General features: G+C 31.4%; 3 protein-coding genes across 3 annotated transcripts in view; 2 read left to right on the top strand and 1 right to left on the bottom strand.

The window, feature by feature from the left end:
* The first annotated feature begins 2,721 nt into the window (after positions 1–2,721).
* Positions 2,722–6,846, top strand: LOC119608143 (serine--pyruvate aminotransferase, mitochondrial). The gene is made up of 3 exons (XM_037962433.1): positions 2,722–3,188; positions 5,632–6,494; positions 6,564–6,846. The coding sequence occupies exons 1-3, from the start codon at positions 3,039–3,041 to the stop codon at positions 6,736–6,738; spliced, it is 1,188 nt and encodes a 395-aa protein (XP_037818361.1). The 5' UTR covers positions 2,722–3,038; the 3' UTR covers positions 6,739–6,846.
* Positions 6,847–8,739: 1,893 nt separating this feature from the next.
* LOC119608131 (60S ribosomal protein L7a) lies at positions 8,740–10,390 on the bottom strand. The gene is made up of 4 exons (XM_037962412.1): positions 10,191–10,390; positions 9,919–10,042; positions 9,457–9,827; positions 8,740–9,209 (listed from the first exon to the last, which is right to left on the bottom strand). The coding sequence occupies exons 1-4, from the start codon at positions 10,203–10,205 to the stop codon at positions 8,904–8,906; spliced, it is 816 nt and encodes a 271-aa protein (XP_037818340.1). The 5' UTR covers positions 10,206–10,390; the 3' UTR covers positions 8,740–8,903.
* A 2,109-nt stretch (positions 10,391–12,499) lies between these two features.
* LOC119608140 (protein deltex) overlaps positions 12,500–17,798 on the top strand; it is a 5,463-nt gene continuing 164 nt past the window's right edge. Inside the window, exons 1-5 of the mRNA XM_037962431.1 lie at positions 12,500–13,572; positions 14,027–14,198; positions 14,263–15,464; positions 16,419–16,561; positions 16,627–17,798. The exon at positions 16,627–17,798 is cut by the window's right edge and continues 164 nt beyond it. Coding sequence (XP_037818359.1) covers positions 13,105–13,572; positions 14,027–14,198; positions 14,263–15,464; positions 16,419–16,561; positions 16,627–16,927 — 2,286 coding nt within the window. The 5' untranslated portion in view covers positions 12,500–13,104 and the 3' untranslated portion in view covers positions 16,928–17,798. The remainder of the gene's footprint in view (positions 13,573–14,026; positions 14,199–14,262; positions 15,465–16,418; positions 16,562–16,626) is intronic.

Here is a 17,798-nt window from a genome sequence, read left to right as displayed (position 1 = left end):
TTAGTTTATTGTTAAAATTATGTTGAAGGATTTAAAAAATATTTATTACTTCATTTAAAGTGTAATCAATATATAAAAAAACACTATATGACGGCTATAGACGTCATTTGCATCTACGAGCGCCCGTGATCGACGTCTATAGACGTCATTTACATCAACGTGTTCATTAAAATTATGTGAGAAACTATTGTATTAGTTCCATATACACACACATTTGTAGTGAAATCGGTTCTTTAATCACCGACTTTTGTTTAATATTGTCATCGACATTTCATGTAGACCATTGTATATGGTCTAGATGGAAAGATCAGGTCTATTCTGAATAATAAACACCTCTTCCTATACACAAAGCATGCAAAAGGGGATAAACACCTGAGCAATAGGGTGTCCCGTGGACCATTTTTTAGGAGGAATACCTCTGAAACTATGCGTTTCAATGTACTAAAAGGTCCTCAGTTTCCTACCTGCGATTGAAAATCTTGATCTCATTACAATATGTTAAAAAAAATTTGCCATCTTTTCGAGTTGGGTGTCAAAAATTCCATAATTTTGAGCTTGTCGCGGGAAAAATAATTAAAATTTCTGGTAGTGGTCCGTAAAACTACTTTTATTGTATTATAAGGGGCATATAAATTTCAAAAAAATTCTAAAAAATTCTGAAATGGACTAAACCAAATGCTAAATTATTTTCAAATATTTTTCTGTATGTATGTAGCTAAAAATTGCGACAATTTTGACACCCATTTCGATAAAAAGCGAAAAAGTATGCCTCTCCAACCCACTAAAAATCATTTTGTGGACCAAAAATATTCTGCAAAAATTTTAAAATTATTTTTTTCCGTAATCAGCTCAAAATTACGGAATTTTTGAGACCAATTTGGAAAAAATCTAAAATATTTCATTTTTCAAAAATTATAGGGAGGCCAGGATTTTTCAACCGCTGGTAGGGAACTGAGGACCATTCCAAAAAAAAATATTTTTTATTTTTCTCATGTTCAGTATAATAATACGCATCGATTGAGTGGCTGTTCCTCGGGACACTCTACTAGGCAATAATAGTTCATAATTGGCCTGAATATGTACACAATTTTTTGCAGATTTGGGCATTTCCACCGAATAGTTTATTTAGGCAGTTAATGGTTCATTACGTAATATGTTATTTTTTAATAATAAGATCTTTATAACTGTCATATATGGTCCACTTACATATATGAGATTACCTTAACAGTGTGTTAAACCCTGCTTTAGTAACAAGCGCAAAACCAGATCTTAAATCGATTAGAGAGTTCAAAATCCTTTAATTTCAGTATATTATTCAAGTAATCAATAAATGCTTATTCAAAAGTTTAAAAGGTCCAGTAAACAAATAGAAATACATGCACACATTGATATGTACATATGTATGTAAGTATATATACATTAGGGTGCTTCTTAATCAGTTTAGATATAGATAGATAGGATAGATAGATAGATAGATAGATAGATAGATAGATAGATAGATAGATAGATCGATAGATAGATAGATAGCTAGATAGATAGATAGATAGATAGATAGATAGCTCGATAGATCTAGATAGATCGCTCGATACTCGCTAGCTCGCTCGCTCGCTCGCTAGCTACTCGCTCGATCGCTCGCTCGCTCGCTCGATCGCTCGCTCGCTCGCTCGCTCGCTCCTCGCTCGCTCGCTCGCTCGCTCGCGCTCGCTCGCTCGCTCCTCGCTCGCTCGCTGCTCGCTCGCTCTCGCTCGCTCGCTCGCTCGCTCGCTCGCTCGCTCGCTCGCTCGCTGCTCGCTCGCTCGCTCGCTCGCTCGCTCTCGCTCGCTCGCTCGCTCGCTCGCTCGCTCGCTCGTCTTCCGCCCTTTCTTGTTCCCCTTTCCCCCCCCCCTTTTCCTGTTTTTTTTCCCTCCTTTTGCTGCCCTCGTTCCCTCTTTCCCTCGCCCCCCTGTCGCCCTTTCCTCTTTTTAGTTTTATTATTTAAAAAATAAACTCACATGTTGTGAACGTTTAAAAAAAATTATTGATAAGAAATTGTAACATTGAATTACAGATTATTAAAAAACCGGAATATTAATAATGCATTAAAAAACGTCCTTAAAAATGACTTCTAGGAACATGCAAATAAACAATTAATTAATTGTACGTAACTATATATGTACGTGTGTATTTATATAGATTAATTTTTTAATCACATTAACTAAACTATTGATCTTTTTCAAAGCGATAAGTATACATATATTTCGTACAAAAATTCAATATTTAAAAGTTAAATAAATTTTAATCAAAACAAGCCCATTTTTCTGCAAGTGGTTGGGTTAATGCTATTTAAAACAAATTGATATACACTATTTAAGCTATGACCTGACACTCGTTCTTAATTTTTATTTTTCAGTTTAATAAAATTTTCTTTCGCATTTTTTAACTCCTCTTGATAGAGCTGATCACAAATTGTAATTTAAATGCAGATATCAAGACCGACTATAGAGAAGATAATCGAGACTTTTAACAGAATAATCTCATTTTCAATAGCGGTTAAAAACTACACTTTTCAATACAAATATACATATATGTATGTATAAATTTCTTTATGTTTATTTATTTAAAAATAAAAAAAAATAAATTGTCTACTTTTACGGTTTTTGAGTTTAAATGGTGTGTCTATTATAATTTTTTTTCGTTTTAGATTAAAAACAGAGATAAGAATAAGCTATAAGTTATAGGCTCACCAAACATTTTCGAATCATTTAGTCAAACTCAATCATTTACTAAAGAACCTACTAGTAGTTAGTGGAAGTGTTTATTTAAATTTTGAATACATTTTTTGAGGTTTTTGTGGTTTACACGATAGTGATAAAGAATATTTCCCAAAATATATTTAGTGTCTTTTCAAACATATAAATAGCGTGAAATCAAGTGCATTATTGAATTATTTGGTTTTTAAAAACGGTTGAATTACAATTACGGTGTTGAAAATTAAAATTTAAAAAAAAATCAAATTTAGATTATTGCATTAAAAAGAAAGAATTTAAGAAAAGTTTAAAATGGAAGTGCCACCACCTTTAGTTTTGAAACGTTCCTTATATGTTCCCAATAAAACTTTGATGGGACCAGGTCCATCAAATTGTTCACAGAGAGTTTTATCTTCTTTAAGTAATCCCGTTTTGGGTCATTTACATCCAGAATGTTTACAGGTAAGTTTTGTTTTCTTTTATTTGAGTGCACATGAGTTAATAAGGACATTTTAAATTAACAAATCTGAAAGTTTTAAAATTACTTTTGAAATCTTAAAAATTTATTTATTATAGGGATTGTTTAGTGTCAAATTAAATTAAATTTCACAAACTTCTCATTTTTATGAATGATTAAGAAGATATACATATAAATTATCTATTCGTAATTAACGCTAAATTATTATATTTTATTATCAAATTGTGCAACGTATTCAGAGATTTAGATTATTTAAAAATTTCATTATCTTTTAAAATTTTACACTTTTATGCATATTTATATTTAAAAAATAGAAAAACATTCTTATCTTGAAACTAATGGTGATTCTGAATACCCCATACGACATTTTGTTTACTATATAAAATATTATATGAAACGTACAATTTGCCTATTTTTAAAATTTTCATCTTACAAAGCTTTTTAGATATCCAAAACATGGTCAAGCTGTTTCTACATACGATTTTAAAATAGTATGTATATAATTATGTACATATGTGTTCAAAAATATCTGAAATACATATGTATATCGCAAAATTTTCCATTTATAATTTAAAAATTTATATCCATATTTAATAAATTTATAATCAATATATTTCACAATTTGCCAATTGTATTTCAAAATTTTAATATTTAACAAGAAGGAAAGTATAGTCGGGCGTGGCCGACCATATGATACCCTACACCAGTTATGAATATTAAATGTGATTTATTTTTCATAATAAAGTATTTATCTTCAATATTCCCTTGTTCCGATATATTTAAGCAATTTATGGATGAAAAATTAATTTTCTGAAAGAGGCTTTATATGGGGGCTAGGGGTAAATATGGACTAAGCCCGATAAAATTTTGTGAATATATTTATATTTACATAATATTTTATTTTGCTGAATTTCATCGCGATATTTGTGTTTATAAGTTAATTTTGGACATTCAAGTAGTTTTCTGAAGGGGACTTTGTATGGGAGCTAGGGTCAAATGGGGCCCGATCTTTATGAAATTTGGCAGGGTCATCAGGACTTCTATTAAACTTAGTTGTGCGGCATTTTACCGATATACCTGTATATTTAACATAATTATGAGCTCAGAAGCCCTTTTCGGGGGGTTCTGTTCTATGGGGGCTAGGTAAAATAATGGACCGATTTTAACCATTTTCAATAGGCTTCGTCCTTGGGCCAAAAAAAGCGTGCATGCCAAATTATCTTGTAAAATGCGACCTGTACCTTGCGCACAAGGTTTACATGGACAGCCAGCCAGACGGACGGACATAGCTTAATCGACTCAGAAAACGATTCTAAGCCGATTGGTATACTTTATGGTGGGTATAGGACGAATATTTTTGTATGTTACAAACATCAGCACAAACCCAATATACCCTCGCCACTAAAGTGGTGTAGGGTATAATTAGAGTTTACTGAAATAAAATTATACTTTATGGTGGGTATAGGACGAATATTTTTGTATGTTACAAACATCAGCACAAACCCAATATACCCTCGCCACTAAAGTGGTGTAGGGTATAATTAGAGTTTACTGAAATAAAATTAAAAGTTTTGAAATACAATTGGCAATTATTGGAATGAAACCTACTTTAAGAAATTTATAAATAGAAGTTGCTAAAAAATAATAAAATACCTTCCGATTTCGGTCATAATTTTAGAAAATATTTATTTCCATATCAAGATTTAAGCAATCCTGAAAGTTTAATGTGCAATATGTGGACTAAATTATAAAAACACCGATGCCACATATTGAATAAATTTAAGACTTCTCAGAAATTTTGTTAAATTATGTAGGTGTCGTAGTTCCAATGCATTATGCATTCGTTTACAAACACAGATTTAATGATTGAAAAGAAAATCATTTAATTAAAAAAAAAATAATAGAAATGGACGAAGATCAACTTCATCCTGTATTCTGTATTTTTGTTCAAAAATTTTTTCTAGACCTCAGATATCTTTGTGATCCAAATTTTGGATAATATATTTTCGAGAATTCTGTGAAATCTGTTATGTCGTCAGAAGGTTCTATCGATTGGCTTCAAAATGCAGGTTTAAATACTGTTATATCAAGTTCTTTTTTGAGATATTTTATTTTTAGTTTCAAACAGCTATAAATTTGACTTTCAGATTTTCGGAAGATGTTTTTTATATAGGCAAATATTATACAAAGTACATCTGGTAAAGATCCAGTTATATCGACTCAGAGATGAAAAGTACATACATATGTATAAATATGAATGAAAAATCAAAATAGCACTGCGTCGATAATTTCCAATCAATTGTCCAATACAATATCAAAGTCCAGTATATATTAATAAATTTTTAATTTCTTTTTCATAATTTTATTGCTTTTTTAATTAATCTCTTTATTATTGTTTGCTTTTTATGTCTGCTGCCTATTTAACAGATAATGGATGAAATTAAAGAGGGCATCAAGTATGTTTTCCAGACATTAAATGATGCCACTATGTGCATTAGCGGTTCCGGTCATGCCGGCATGGAGGCCGCACTCTGCAACTTAATCGAAGATGGTGATATTGTTCTACTAGCTACCACCGGTATTTGGGGTCATCGTGCCGCCGAAATGGCAAAACGTTATGGTGGTGATGTGCGTTACGTTGAAGCTCGCTTTGGTCGTTCTCTGACTGTTGATGAGATTGAGTTTGCCATGGAAGGTCACAAACCACAGATATTTTTCATAGCCCAAGGTGATTCATCGACCGGCATCTTGCAATCGAACTTGAAGGAGATTGGTGAATTGTGTCGCAAATACAATTGTTTATTTGTTGTTGATACGGTGGCCTCATTGGGTGGCACTGAGTTTTGCATGGATGAGTGGTTTGTAGATGTGGCATATACCGGTTCACAAAAGGTACTCGGTGCACCACCGGGTATTACACCCATCTCATTCAGCAAGCGTGCCATTAAACATGTGGTGGAACGCAAGACTAAAGTAAAAGTTTATTATTTCGATGTACTCCTAATTGGTCAATATTGGAATTGTTATGGTTCTCCACGTATCTATCATCATACTATTTCCTCGACTCTTTTATACGGGCTCAGGGAGGCTTTAGCACAATTTTGTGCTCAAGGTTTAAAAGAAGTCATACATCGACATCAGGAATGTTCATATCGTTTGCAGCAGGGTATAAAGGATCTGGGTTTGGAATTGTTTGTGCCAAATCCCAGTGATCGATTACCCACTGTTAATACCGTTAAAGTTCCCGTGGGCATTGATTGGCGTAAGGTGGCCGACTATACCATGAGAAAGTAAGTTGGAATTTGTTTAATTTAGTTAAAATGTATTTCTTATTCGTTTTTCTTTTATTTATTATTTAGATACAACTTGGAGATTAGTGGAGGTCTAGGTCCCACTGTTGAACATGTCTTCCGCATTGGTCTTATGGGTGAAAATGCCACCTTTGAACGTGTCGATTTAGTTTTGAACGTTTTGCATGAAGCCATACAAAGTACCAAGTTAAATAGTTTAGTAAATGAAAAATCTAAAATTTAATTAATTATATATGTATATGTTTATAAATGTAAGAAATCAATCAATGATCATCAGAATTATAATACAGCTTTTCATATATCAATAAAATTAATAAATCTCATGAATATATGTTTTCAGTTTTATAATTTTTTTTAAATAACATTAAAACTAATTTTTAAATTGTTGTTTAGTCTTTTTAATAAAATTAATATAATAATCTCCGGATAAACTAGCAAATTAAAATTTTTAAATTATGCGCTACTAAAAATTATTTCAATTTTCTACTCAATCTTGTTTTAGCTAGTACATACATCAATATACGCCTAATTTCAAAAGCATATCACTTCATGATTTCATTAGACTGTAGAACAAATATTTCAGTTTAATTAAATATACACAACTTATATAATTTTATTTGTAAAAAACATTTTCAATGTTGTTGTTTACATAGCTTTGTATGACAAATTTTGGGTTGAACATCCATTCCAATAAAATTCAAATAAAATTTGGTCTATGTAGATTGAATTTCTAAAAACGGAAAAAATTAATTTCGGTGAATTATAATTAGGTTTATGATTAATTAATTACAATATGTAAAAACACAAATATTTATAATACTTAATTGAACCTTTCACAGAATATACAATTTTAATATCTTTCCTCTGAGTGAAACATGAAAAAAATTGAAAAAAACTTAAAAAAGGACCTTTTATCTATTGACCAAATTTACTAATTATAGAATCTAGGACAAAAATTGTGAAAAACTGTATCTTAGAATGAACATTTCATTTTCAGTGGAAAAAACATTACTTCCAGAGTAATTGAAAACAATAAATCAATCGAAATTCCAAATCTGTACATAACCCTTGTATTTTTTGTCATTAGTGAATAATCGGAGTTGTAGTAATACATAATCTATCTATACATAATCTATCTATACATATCTATCTATCTATCTATCTATCTATCTATCTATCTATCTATCTATCTATCTATCTATCTATCTATCTATCTATCTATCTATCTATCTATCTATCTATCTATCTATCTATCTATCTATCTATCTATCTATCTATCTATCTATCTATCTATCCATCTATCCATCTATCTATCTATCTATCTATCTATCTATCTATCTATCTATCTATCTATCTATCTATCTATCTATCTATCTATCTATCTATCTATCTATCTATCTATCTATCTATCTGTCAATCTATCAATTTAAAAACAATTCAATATATCTTTGGTTAAGTATACCAACTCTGTCCCAGATAGTAAGGACTGTTATAGAATCTAATCATTGTGGAATCCTGCATTAGTTCATAAAAGTGTCACATTAATAAATTAAAAAATTTACACATTCCAAATAAACATTTTAATAAATATTGTATGGCACCACTCTTCATAACCCAGCAAAAAATTGCGTTACAATCAGCTTTGAAAAACGGTTATTAAATTATATTGGAAATACAAGTATTCAACAATATTTAAAATTCCCCCCAAACTCAGAAAACATATTAAGCGTAAAAATCATAGATTTAGAAACAGATTAAGAAATACTTGCGAAATTACAGCATTTAACAGATCAAAATCATCACTAAAATCCATTCAAAATATGTTGTGATTTTAAACAATATCGAATGAAGCATTTTTGTCAAAAATTAAATATAAATAGAAAACATGTTTTAAAACTATGTGTGGTGCATGAAAATTCGAATATGCACTTTTAATATCTAACAGAAATCCAATGGCCTTCTGATAAAATTTGTTTACAAACAAAACATGAAAGATATAAACAACATTAAACATGAGTAACATCAGGCATTTTAAACAAAAGATTGATTAACCTTATAATGCGATTTGAAATATAACACAAAGCAGACAAAATGTTTTGAAATTAAGTTACAACGTAACTAGACATCGTAATCCAATAATTCTTCCGACTTTTAAATAACACATTTTACAGACAAATTAATTCCCACCCTTGGGTTTGAACCAAATAAAAACACTTGTTGAATATTTAAAGTTATATCAAACTAAGTTTTAGTTTTATTACTTTTTTTTAGAATCAAACTTTAAAACAGTTCTTCCTCATTTATAGCCGTTTGATTTAAGCCATTATTATTATCAAATAAAAAAATTTGTATTTTTAATAAAACATAATAACAAAGTCAGTTATCAGTTTAACCTTGTTTTTGGGCGAGTTCGCGAGCCTTGGCGCGTTCCAATTTAGCGATGCGAGCCAAACTCTTTGAACCCAAAATACCACCACCCCAGTGTCTGCGGATTTCATCGTGACGATCATTGTAGTTGGTCTTGATGGCTTCAACAACCTTGCTGAAGTTGGCCTTATCGTTAGCTTCAACGTTGGTCAAAGCCAAAGCGGTGCAGGTCTTGCGACGGACCAACATACCGAGACGGGCTTTACCCTTAACAATGCAGTATGGGACACCCATTTTGCGGCACAAGGCAGGCAAGAACAAAACCAACTAAAAGGAAAATAAAGAAAAAAAAAACATTAGTTTAAATTGTTTTTAATAAAAGAATTTTCATTAAGTATCCAGTAGCAACGTATGGGCCAATATTTGAATCAGATTGTCAAGTTTCCACAAAATTGTATTTAAATAAATACAACTTCAGTTGAAGAAATTCAAGTTTAACATCATTTAATAATTGTTCGTTTGTTTTGCCGGCTTGTACGCTCTCTTGGAGTTGTTTACATTAGTTGACACTTACCTCAAGGGGATCAACATCGTGAGCGATGACGACCAATTGAGCCTTCTTTTGTTCAACCAACTTGGTGACGGTGTTGGTACCAGCACGGATGAAAGTGGGCTTCTTCTTGGGTTGGACATCCTTACCCTTAGCCTTGGCTTCAGCAATCTTCTTCAAGCGTTGCTTCTTAGCAATGGCGGATTCGGGACGGTATTTCTCCAACAATTTGAACATTTTGACGGCGGTGGTCTTGTCCAAAGTTTGGCTGAATTGATGGATTGGTGGTGGGACCTTCAAACGCTTTTGCAAAACAGCCTTTTGGCGTTGGACGCGAATGTACTTGGGCCATCTTACGAAGCGAGACAAATCGCGTTTGGGTTGGATGTTTTGACCTAAAATATAAAGAAAGTGTTAATAAAACTATTACAGCTTTCATTTCATCACAAATTTGTTTTTTTTCTTTTGAACACAAACACAACTTACCAATGCCAAAGTTCTTGGGGCGCTTTTCGAAAAGTTGGTTAACAACTTTCTTGACAACGGGCTTTTTGACAGCCAAAGGAGCAGGGGCAACCTTCTTGGTCACTGGCTTCTTCTTTGGTCTGGGCTAAAAGAATACAACAACAAAACACAATGCCATTTTATTAAACTGTTTTTACTATGCTATTTGTAAACATTTGTGCACACTTTTTTAGGTTTTCTTTAGTTTATTTTATGAAAACACTTTATTTATTCACAATTTCTTTTTCACGTACCTTCTTAACAACCATTATGGATTATTTTCTTTATAAGATGTTAATGAAAAAAGCAGATATTTACGGCAGGTCAAAAAAAGACCAGCTTTTATGTCTGCTTGTCAAAAAGGAAAGGAGTTGAGCAAAACGGAAATACAACCGATGTCAATCTTGCGGCAGCGTTGTATTTTTTAGCAACACAAGTGCCATCTAGCGGTGTTTTTAAGGTGACACTTTAAAGTGTAAACAAAAGCAACACTGTGCAGAGTGTTGCTTGAGAAACACATAAAAATAGAAAAAAAGTTTTTTCTTGTTTTTTAATGATTTTTTTTATAAAACTGTAATTAATTATTTACGCAATATAATTGTTTTTAAATTTAAAATTAATATTTACAATAAATTAAGAAAATTATAAGAGCTTTATCAACTTGAAATTGCTTAACCCTTAAGTGATCTATAATAGTTGTGTTTTGTTGCTAACGTTCAAAGGCAATTTCATATAAATTTAAAATTTATAAACGTTAGGAGTTAACGTGTAAAATATACATGTTAATTTTAACGTCGATAAATGTGCTACCAATTCAAAAATAAAAATACAAATATTAATTTGTTTATGTCAAGCAAAAAAAATATTTTAAAACAAAATTTAAATCAAAGAAAATTACCAAATAAAAAAAAAACCTTTTCAAGTAATTGTAAATAATTTCAAGATTTAGCAAATTTCTTCTGTGGAGTATTGCCAAGTCAGGTAATGTTCGTTTTGTTGCTAACTCATTGATAGCAACAAAACACAATTAATGTTTCAGTAGCCTTTTATTTAGAAATTTATTTTTAAATAATCAATACAACATTTTCATATTTAAATTAATGTAATTTAAAGAAACAACATATCAAAATCGTAAATACCCTTCATCATAGTATATTTTAAAAATTTCTTTTAATTAAAAAAAAAAAATATTACATTTTTTTTTACTTTTACAACTTTTTCATAGTTGAAATTTTTCGACTTTTTGCATCTTCTGACTTTAATCGAAATCTAGTTTTCGACTTTTTACAATTTTATTGTTATAATACCACGCCCACCTGTATAAAAAAAAAATCTGATTTTAATAATTTGCTTATCGGGTTTTTTTTACTTTTATTTACAAAGTCGACTGTTCGACATTTTCCTACAGGACAGTTTATTTTAATACCCCGTTCTCAATTATACGCCGTTTGAAATTATTCGCTCACACATTCACCTCCCAATTTCATACTGAATTACATGATTCGCAGCTGCGTATTACAAAAAGTGTACGTAATTCAGTTTGAATTACCTTGTAAATTATGGAGGAATGAGTCAAGGCATATTTATTTTTATAAATATATTTATTTTCAAATAAGTGTCATCTTTAATTTTATCGAGTACCCGGTAAAAACTTTCATTACCATGTAAGGAGTTAATATACTAAAACTTACTTACACAATAGCATTTTAAGTCATTATTTTAACACGGTGATGTCATTGGAGGCAATTACTTACCACAAACGATTACAAGTAATTAGAAAAAGTAGTCATTGTAAATCGCATGAAAAACGTACACAGCTTCTATATCTTCATTGGAAAGATGACTAATGAATTAGAAAGTATTTATATAACGCATTATTAGTAAGACCTTATTAGACTACTTCTATGTAATCCAGACAATATGTAGTAGTCATTGAAAAGTATGTTGTTAGGTAAGTAATTACAATTGAAAGCTATTACCCAGTTTTTGCTGGGTATGTACCATAATTAATATTTTTTCCATTACTTCAGCACTTGAGAGCAACCGTTCGATTGTCAAATTTTTTTATATGGAGTTTGACAAACGTGCGGTTTAAGCCTGTATACAATTCTATGTATAAAAAATTGTAAACAATGATCAGCTGGGCTAGTGATGTCACCTTGTATTCTGTACACCCTCCTTTTTTAGTTTAAATAAATATTATCTGGCCAACTTCAAAATTTTAGTGTTAACCGCCTGTGCGTCGTTATTTTTGTTAGCCGCAGTTCTCTAATTTAATTAAATTGATTTCGGTTTTTTCTTTTTAAAAGATATTTGGTAGTAGCATACAGATGTCTTAAGTTTCCAAAATGTCAAATCACAAATAAAAAAAAAAATAACATTCATTAAAACCACAGAGAAATATTTTCACAAATTGTCACTCTGCTGTCACCTCATTCAAATTCAGAAAGTTTTTCTGCGACTTGCCAGACTTTGCGAACGTCATACAAAAACGAATTTTATCATCCACAACTAACGATATTTCTGTGGACAGTATTCATCTTCTCTGTTCATGTATTTTGTGTGCGTGTGTGTGTAAACTGAGATTTTTTATCGAGAGCCAGAGTGTGTGTGAATAGAATTGTAATTTTTCAATTAAACAAATTGGCAATAATAAAACTAAGTTAAAAGTTCATTAAAGTGCAGAAAAATAAATTGCAATGCAAATATCCCAAAGATAGTAAAAATAATATAGAGAAATTGTGTGAAATTCAAAAGAAAATATGTGAAAAATGTATTTGTAATACTCTACCATAGATACATCCACCATTTTTTATTTTCATCTTATTTTTGTTTACTTTTTCTGTTGGACATTCGTTGGATGATAAATAAAAAGAAAATCGAAGAAAAGAAATCATAAAAAACTGCTGTGTGTTGCATTTTGTGAATGGAATAAATACTTGAGAAGAATAAAATACAAGAAAAATAAACTAGAATAATTGAAAAAAATTGGAGGAGCAAACAAAAGCAAATGAAAAAAAATTCCAATTAAGAAGAATTAAATGTTATTAGAAAAACATGAAGAAATAGACTGATAAAAATGAAAAATTCAAAATAAAATTAAAGATAATAATGATTTGAGTGGTTTAGTGCTTTAAAATAGATCCTTTATTGGTCTATGGCTAAAATATGGCACATGTTAATAGTGGTGCTATATCTACAGGTGGTGGTGGGGCAGGCGTAGGTGTTGGTGCAACTGGCGTCGTTGGTAGTGGCGTAGGGGGAGCAGGTATTTCCACTAATGTTAATACTCATGCCGTAGTGGTTTGGGAATTTGAATCTCGCGGTGGCAAATGGTTGCCTTATACTCCAGCCGTCTCACAACATTTAGAACGTGCTCATGCCAAGAAATTAACGCGTGTTTTACTCAGTGATGCCGATCCGGAATTGGATAAATACTATGTAAATGTTAGGACCATGACTCAAGAGACTGAAGACGCTTCTAGCCGTTCTATGGCGGGTGTAAGACGTATGTTTTATACACCCACATCACCGGCCGGCAAGGGTACCAAATGGGAATGGGCTGGATCGGCTTCGGGTGATTGGCATCCTTATAATATGCATGTTCAATGTATCATTGAAGATGCTTGGTCTAAGGTAAGCACTACTATAATAAAATGTTTACTAATAAAGGCTAATTTTTTAAAAGATGTCCAATATAGTTGATATGTTAAATAATGGGCTGATAAATTAATTAAAAAATGTTTTCTCTGCAAATGAAAATTATTTGTGTTCAATACTATCATGACATCTATATTTATAAGCGGTTTATGATAGTTCTCTAAGCACGGACATGGTGTTGGACATTGTTAAAATAAATTGATTGGTATACTTTAAGGTTAACTTGTTCCAATAGGATTCTAAACAAAAATTAGAAAAATTATGTAGGTCAAACAGATGCAATTCGCTAATTAGTCTCTGAAAATGATGCTGATCCGATTGTCATACTTTAGAATTGATTTAGGAACCATAATAGGAAAATAAGATTTGTAATATATTTTTTCAATTAAGACACACATTGATTCTAATATTTTTTGTTCTTTAATTTCAGGGCGAACAAACACTTGATTTATATGGTACTTCCAGTCTTCCTTATACCATTAATTTTTGCAATCTAACACAAACTCGCCAGCCAAGTGGACCTATACGTAGTATAAGACGTACTCAGCAAGCGCCATATCCACTAGTTAAGCTAACACCTCAACAGGCTCAACAATTAAGTGGTGAGTGGCAATACATATGCAAAAACATAAATTTCTTATAATATTTCCTCTTTTCACACAACAGTACAAACCAACTATTCCGAGTATGGCCATAAAAGAAACAATACTTTACCCAAATTAGCAGCAAAGGCTCACAACAATGACAATAATAACAAACAACAACAGCAGCAACATCAAACCCATTTACAACGTTTAAACAATAATGCCGCCTTTGGCCTAAATAATAACTCTTCCAGCCGTCAACCACAATCTTTACCACACTCTCTCAGCCATACACATTCACATAGCCACCAGCAGCAACAGCACTCAATGCAGCATCCAATAACTGTACAACAACCGCCACAAAACAATCGTAAATCCACTAAACGTAATGGTGAATTGTCCACGGCGAATTTAAGACAAATTTTAAATAATCTCAATATATTCGGTAGTAGTAGTTCAAAACAACAACAACAACACCATCATCATCAGCAACCAACAACAACAAATGCCTCTAGCTCTGGTTCCAATCATCTTCAAACGCAAACGAATCACTTACAGCCATTTTCACATTCCAGCAATGTTTTAACCTCTTCCATGAGTAGCCATCATAGTCGTTGTTCTGAGGGTTCACTACAATCGAAACGCAGCAGTCGTATGAGTATGCACCGCTCTCGTTCTCGTACTCGAGCCTCAGATACCGATACCAATAGTATGAAATCGCATCGTAGACCTAGTGTTGACACCGTCTCCACTTATCTCAGTCATGAGAGTAAAGAAAGTCTACGTAGTCGTAATTTTGCCATATCAGTCAATGACCTATTAGACTGTTCCTTGGGTAGTGATGAAGTATTTGTGCCTTCTTTACCCACCTCCTCAACCATGTCTTCCGTTTCATCTTCCTCCTCAATGATGACTGCAGAAAGGGCACCTGCGCCGCCACCTTTACCCTCAGCAGGTTCCATCTCTGTGGCGGCGTCTGGTACGTCGTCATCTCAGCACTCTGCAGGAAACCAGCAGCAACAACAGCAGCAGCATCAATTACAACAACAACAGCCAATAGCTGGCTCAATTGTTGGTGTTGATCCTGCTAGTGATATGATCTCACGTTTCGTAAAAGTCGTTGAGCCACCTGTTTGGCCCAATGCACAGCCCTGTCCGATGTGTATGGAAGAGCTGATTCATAATGCCCAAAATCCGGCAATAGCTCTGAGCCGGTGCCAGCACCTGATGCATTTACAGTGTTTGAATGGCATGATTATAGCTCAGCAAAACGATTTGAATAAGGTGAGTGTCAGATGTAAGTAAGTAAGTAAGTAAGTAAGTAAGTAAGTAAGTAAGTAAGTAAGTAAGTAAGTAAGTAAGTAAGTAAGTAAGTAAGTAAGTAAGTAAGTAAGTAAGTAAGTACGTAAGTAAGTAAGTAAGTAAGTAAGTAAGTAAGTAAGTAAGTAAGTAAGTAAGTAAGTAAGTAAGTAAGTAAGTAAGTAAGTAAGTAAGTAAGTAAGTAGTAAGTAAGTAAGTAAGTAAGTAAGTAAGTAAGTAAGTAAGTAAGTAAGTAAGTACGTAAGTAAGTAAGTAAGTAAGTACGTAAGTAAGTAAGTAAGTAAGTAAGTAAGTAAGTAAGTAAGTAAGTAAGTAAGTAAGTAAGTAAGTAAGTAAGTAAGTAAGTAAGTAAGTAAGTAAGTAAGTAAGTAAGTAAGTAAGTAAGTAAGTAAGTAAGTAAGTAAGTAAGTAGTAAGTAAGTAAGTAAGTAAGTTAAGTAAGTAAGTAAGTAAGTAAGTAAGTAAGTAAGTAAGTAAGGAAGTAAGTAAGTAAGTAAGTAAGTAAGTAAGTAAGTAAGTAAGTAAGTAAGTAAGTAAGTAAGTAAGTAGTAGTAAGTAAGTAAGTAAGTAAGTAAGTAGTAAGTAAGTAAGTAAGTAAGTAAGTAAGTAAGTAAGTAAGTAAGTAAGTAAGTAAGTAAGTAAGTAAGTAAGTAAGTAAGTAAGTAAGTAAGTAAGTAAGTAGTAAGTAAGTAAGTAAGTAAGTAAGTAAGTAAGTAAGTAAGTAAGTAAGTAAGTAAGTAAGTAAGTAAGTAAGTAAGTAAGTAAGTAAGTAAGTAAGTAAGTAAGTAAGTAAGTAAGTAAGTAAGTAAGTAAGTAAGTAAGTAAGTACCTACTTATGTTTTTCCATCGTGAAAACTGTCACAATTATGTCAATCCGGTTATCCATTTATATAACAACATTTCTTTTATACTTTTTCAGAATCTGTTTATCGAATGTCCCGTTTGTGGCATAGTTTATGGGGAGAAAATTGGCAATCAACCGAATGGCACTATGTCTTGGAGTATTTTAAGTAAAAGTCTGCCTGGACATGAGGGTCAAAACACCATACAAATCATCTACGAGTAAGTATAAACTGTAATTCCTTTAAATAACCTCATAATCTAATTTCAAATATTTTCATATCCAGCATTGCATCCGGCATACAAAATCAAGAACATCCACATCCAGGACGGGCTTTCTTTGCTGTAGGATTTCCACGAGTATGCTATTTACCAGATTGCCCTTTGGGTCGCAAAGTTTTGCGTTTCCTTAAAATTGCTTTTGATCGTAGACTATTATTTTCGATTGGTCGCTCGGTTACTACGGGAAGGGAAGATGTTGTCATTTGGAATAGTGTTGATCACAAAACTCAATTTAATATGTTTCCAGATCCCACCTATTTACAACGTTGCATGCAACAACTGGTGCATTTGGGGGTTACCGATTAAAAACAATCCCATCATATAAATAATGCTTTTAAATTTTGTATTATTTTCTTTAATTTAAATTTAGTTTTGCTAAATGAGTGCAATGTCTCGATTCATTAAATCAAATGACACATATAACATTTTATACACATTCACATCTCCACACATACATACACATTGAAACACCCACCAGTTTGAGTAACTCAAACTTTAAAATGAACTGAATTGGAAAATAAAAATAACAAACAACAACCACAACAAATAATATATTAGACTAGAGTAATAAGACTAGATTTTTAACGTAGTAATAAAATCCACAAAAACCTATAACCGATTAAGGGATAAAAATAACAATAAAACTTTAAAAGTGTTTAGTAAATAACACTATTTGAAAACACATTGAGGCCTTCTTTTTAAATTAAAAATTGAAAATTGATTTCTAAACAAAATCCGGATGTGTTTAACACTTGTCGAACACATTCAAGTACATTTTATTATTATTAATTTTTTTCTAAAAAAAACATTTCATTAATGTTAAACATTATAACGAATCTTATATAGTTTTCTAAACACTTTTTTTATTAAATTTTATTGTGATTAATGTTCTTCCATTTTATTATATTTTACTATTTATAGTTTAATAATAATGTAGCATAGAGACTATGTCATACAAATATATCATTTTTAAGTCTACTCATTTATATAACAAAAAATTATTATTTTTACTATTATGTGTTTCATTTAATAATTTTAATATTTAGTTTTATATACATATATAATACATATTTAAAATCCGTATATATAAATTTACAATTTTATTAGTTAGAAAAAAACTTGTATTATTTTCTTTCAATCAAGTATTACAAGCTAATATAGTTTTAAACATTTTTAA

The sequence above is a fragment of the Lucilia sericata genome, unplaced genomic scaffold, assembly GCF_015586225.1.
Source record: "Lucilia sericata isolate MDLA Ls3-8-SP2 unplaced genomic scaffold, ASM1558622v1 Contig000797F_arrow, whole genome shotgun sequence".
In the NCBI taxonomy this organism is placed as follows: domain Eukaryota; kingdom Metazoa; phylum Arthropoda; class Insecta; order Diptera; family Calliphoridae; genus Lucilia; species Lucilia sericata.
The sequence above is the reverse complement of the archived record's forward strand: the minus strand, read 5'-3'. Positions and strand labels throughout refer to the sequence as shown.